At 35.2% G+C, this 3111-nt stretch overlaps 1 protein-coding gene across 1 annotated transcript; it reads left to right on the top strand.

Annotated features, from left to right (window-relative positions):
* The first annotated feature begins 1260 nt into the window (after positions 1-1260).
* LOC117793777 (dopamine N-acetyltransferase) lies at positions 1261-2239 on the top strand. The gene has a single exon (XM_034634170.1). The coding sequence runs from the start codon at positions 1311-1313 to the stop codon at positions 1962-1964; it is 654 nt and encodes a 217-aa protein (XP_034490061.1). The 5' UTR covers positions 1261-1310; the 3' UTR covers positions 1965-2239.
* Positions 2240-3111: the final 872 nt, after the last annotated feature.

Genomic DNA, 3111 nt, shown 5'->3' with positions numbered 1-3111 from the left:
TGTAGATGGTGAACTTTATTTACAAAAATTTAATTCTGGGTTCTTTATTGGGAATTCGGCGTACATAATGTAATTAATCATAAATTAGACTTTTATTACTAATTTTATTTTTATTTTACAAATTCACATAAGAGTTATTCCGTAAAATTTATTTTTATTCTTAAAATATATTCTGAACTGAAAACTGAAAATAATAATAAAATAAATGATGTAGATGAATGGGAGAATCTCAGATATACAATCCTTATTTTAGATGGAATATTCTGGAATTAGGATCCACTTAAATTATCAATCTTAAGTGTACGAATTAATTATAATATATTTGTTAACATAAGACTTTTTTTATTAATTTAAAATTTTTATGATAAAATTGAAAAACAGAATTATTCTAAAATTCAACTACATATATCTTAATAATTTTTTCTTACAAGATCAAAAACTGTGTACTTCTTAGGCTGAATAAGAAAGTGTATATGCTCGCAGTCTAAAGGTCGACCTTAACCTGATACTCAAATTTTACATTTTAATTGCATTGAATCGACTACAAGTAGGTTCATATAGTATTAAATGACACAGAGCAGTGCTTTCTCGTACATTGATTAAGAGGCGACTCCTTGAGAATGTTGTTGCCACAGTAACAGCCACATTGCCACATTCCATTTCAATGATGCACATGTGCGCCTAATTGAGTGGGACATTAGACACGGCTCACTAATTATTCTGATATTAGTGCCAGATTGCCAAAGATGAGGCGAACTGAAAGATATGCAATTGCCTTTGTCGTTTCCCGACAACGATTGGAATTGCACTCCCCTTTGCATCCTTCGTCCTTCGTCCTTTGTCGCCGGCTACAGTTCGCGCTCATTACACACACACCAAATATTCTCAAATTCTAATTGATTTACTGTGCTAATTAACGAAAACAATTGTAAGCTGTGTACTTATGATTCGGTAATAAATTAATCGCAATTTCTTAGTTATTTTTATTTCACGAAATAGTCTTGAGCTTAATATCTACATTTACATTCATATTTTTAGTTTTTTACTAATAAGCAAACATATTTGTTTAGATTGAAGTGCCTTATCTTTTGGTAAGCTTTTTCAATAAAAATGTAACGACAAATAGCAAGAGTGTTATCAAAAGCATTTCTTTTTATCGATAACATAAAATCCATGCAAGTATTTTTAGTATTTCGAATATATTTGTGACTTTCGCTGCTTCACACTTTGGTCACACTGATCACCATTCTGTGTGTTTACTGATAAATTCGCGATCAGCTGTCTTGTTGTCACAACTGGAATAAATTTCAATGAGTGCTGCAGTGGATATGGACGAAATAAAGATCTCTGTTGCGACGGTTGACGACAGCGAGCGACTCTTGAAGTTCCTCCATGTTCATTACTACCGAGAGGAGCCGTTAACCGTCGGCTGCGAGCCGCCGGAACCAGATGCAGCCGATGAGAATTTTCTGCTCTCCAATCTTCCGCATGGCACCTGTGTGATGGCGATGCACGAGGGACGCATTATAGGCGCGGGTGTGGCTGGTCCCAAGATGCCCGACGAGGCGGACCATTTGTTCGAAGAAGCCGAACGCTTAGCGGGCAGCAAGTGGGGATGCATTTTGGGATTGCTGGCGATTGTGGAGCGCGATGCCAACGTTTTTCAACGTTACAACGTGAACAAAGCATTGCATGTGCATGCAATCGGGGTGGACTCATCCCTTCGTGGTCGTCGTATCGGTGAACGCATCGTTACAGCTCTGGCTGCCCGGGGACGAGAACTAGGCTATCCAGTATTCACCTCCGACTGCACGAGTGTCTACTCAGCCCGCATGATGAAGCGCTTGGGCTTCGAGCTGCTCAACCGAATGCCCTACACTGACTACGTAGATGCCGCGGGAAAGCAACTCATCAAACCCCCCGCACCGCACGAGTTCGTGGAAACCTACGTGCTGCGATTGTAATAGATTCTACTACACATGTGCATTTCTCTATTTCTGTGTGTTTCTGTTTTCGAAGTAACGTATTATCATCCAAATTCCAAGAAACTGTAATCTATAACTGTTTACGATGCATATGTTAGTCAACCTACGTATACTATGTATTTGTATACACACTTTATGATTATGAGTGTTCTTTCGCATTTATTACGGATGAAAATATTTATCAACTCAATATATGTACATATAGTATATGTAATTTTGACATACGATCATGATTAAACATATTAACAAATGTATTGCCACTTACCTTTATCAATTTAATTCATAACTTTGTTGGTCGTCAAAGGGTTTTTTGATTAAACAAAAGATAGTAGTATTCTTACTTTTTTCAACTGGTTACACAGCATAACAATTAAGTACAACAAATGACAATATATTTCAAAATAAATATTCATTCTTTGCATTTAAAAATGACAATATATTTCAAAATAAATATTCATTCTTTGCATTTAAAATACTAAAATCTAAGTTACTTTTTAATTAAAACGAAATATATAAATATAAATGTAAAAGTATGTAAATACATACATCAAAGCAATGGCAATTCTATCCAGCTCCAATAAATATGCTATGCATATTACACTAAGAAATGGAACTTTAAATTAAATCATATTAATATTTTTATACCCTGGGCGGGTATATTAAGTTTGTAACGGAGGCGTGGCAAACCACATAAAGTATATTTATTCTTGATAATAGCCGAGACGATATACGAAAGATCTCAGAGATGGTAAGAGCTAGAAGCACCAAATTTGAAATATAGACTCCATATATTTTCAGACAGACGGAGTTTATTTTAAAATAATACCTCGCGCACTTTGTTCTAATCGGTTCTCGGTATCAAAAGCTGCCATAGGAAGGAACGATCCATAATCAAGGGTATCGTATGAAAATTGTTGCTGTTTCTGTAAATAACTTAATTTTTTTTTGTCTTATACGCCCTGCAAGAATTTATCTCTAATCGGGCAGATCACAGGGTATACGACTGTCGAGGGTGCTCGACTGATCCGGCTGTTAAATATGACTTTAATTTTTTTTAAACTGATTATTTAAATAAGCTATAAGTGTAAGTGTATTTTATGCATTGTTAAATTTATGGAATTTCGTA

This window comes from Drosophila innubila, chromosome X (assembly GCF_004354385.1).
Source record: "Drosophila innubila isolate TH190305 chromosome X, UK_Dinn_1.0, whole genome shotgun sequence".
Classification (NCBI taxonomy): domain Eukaryota; kingdom Metazoa; phylum Arthropoda; class Insecta; order Diptera; family Drosophilidae; genus Drosophila; species Drosophila innubila.
This window is presented reverse-complemented; position numbering and strand designations above follow the sequence as displayed.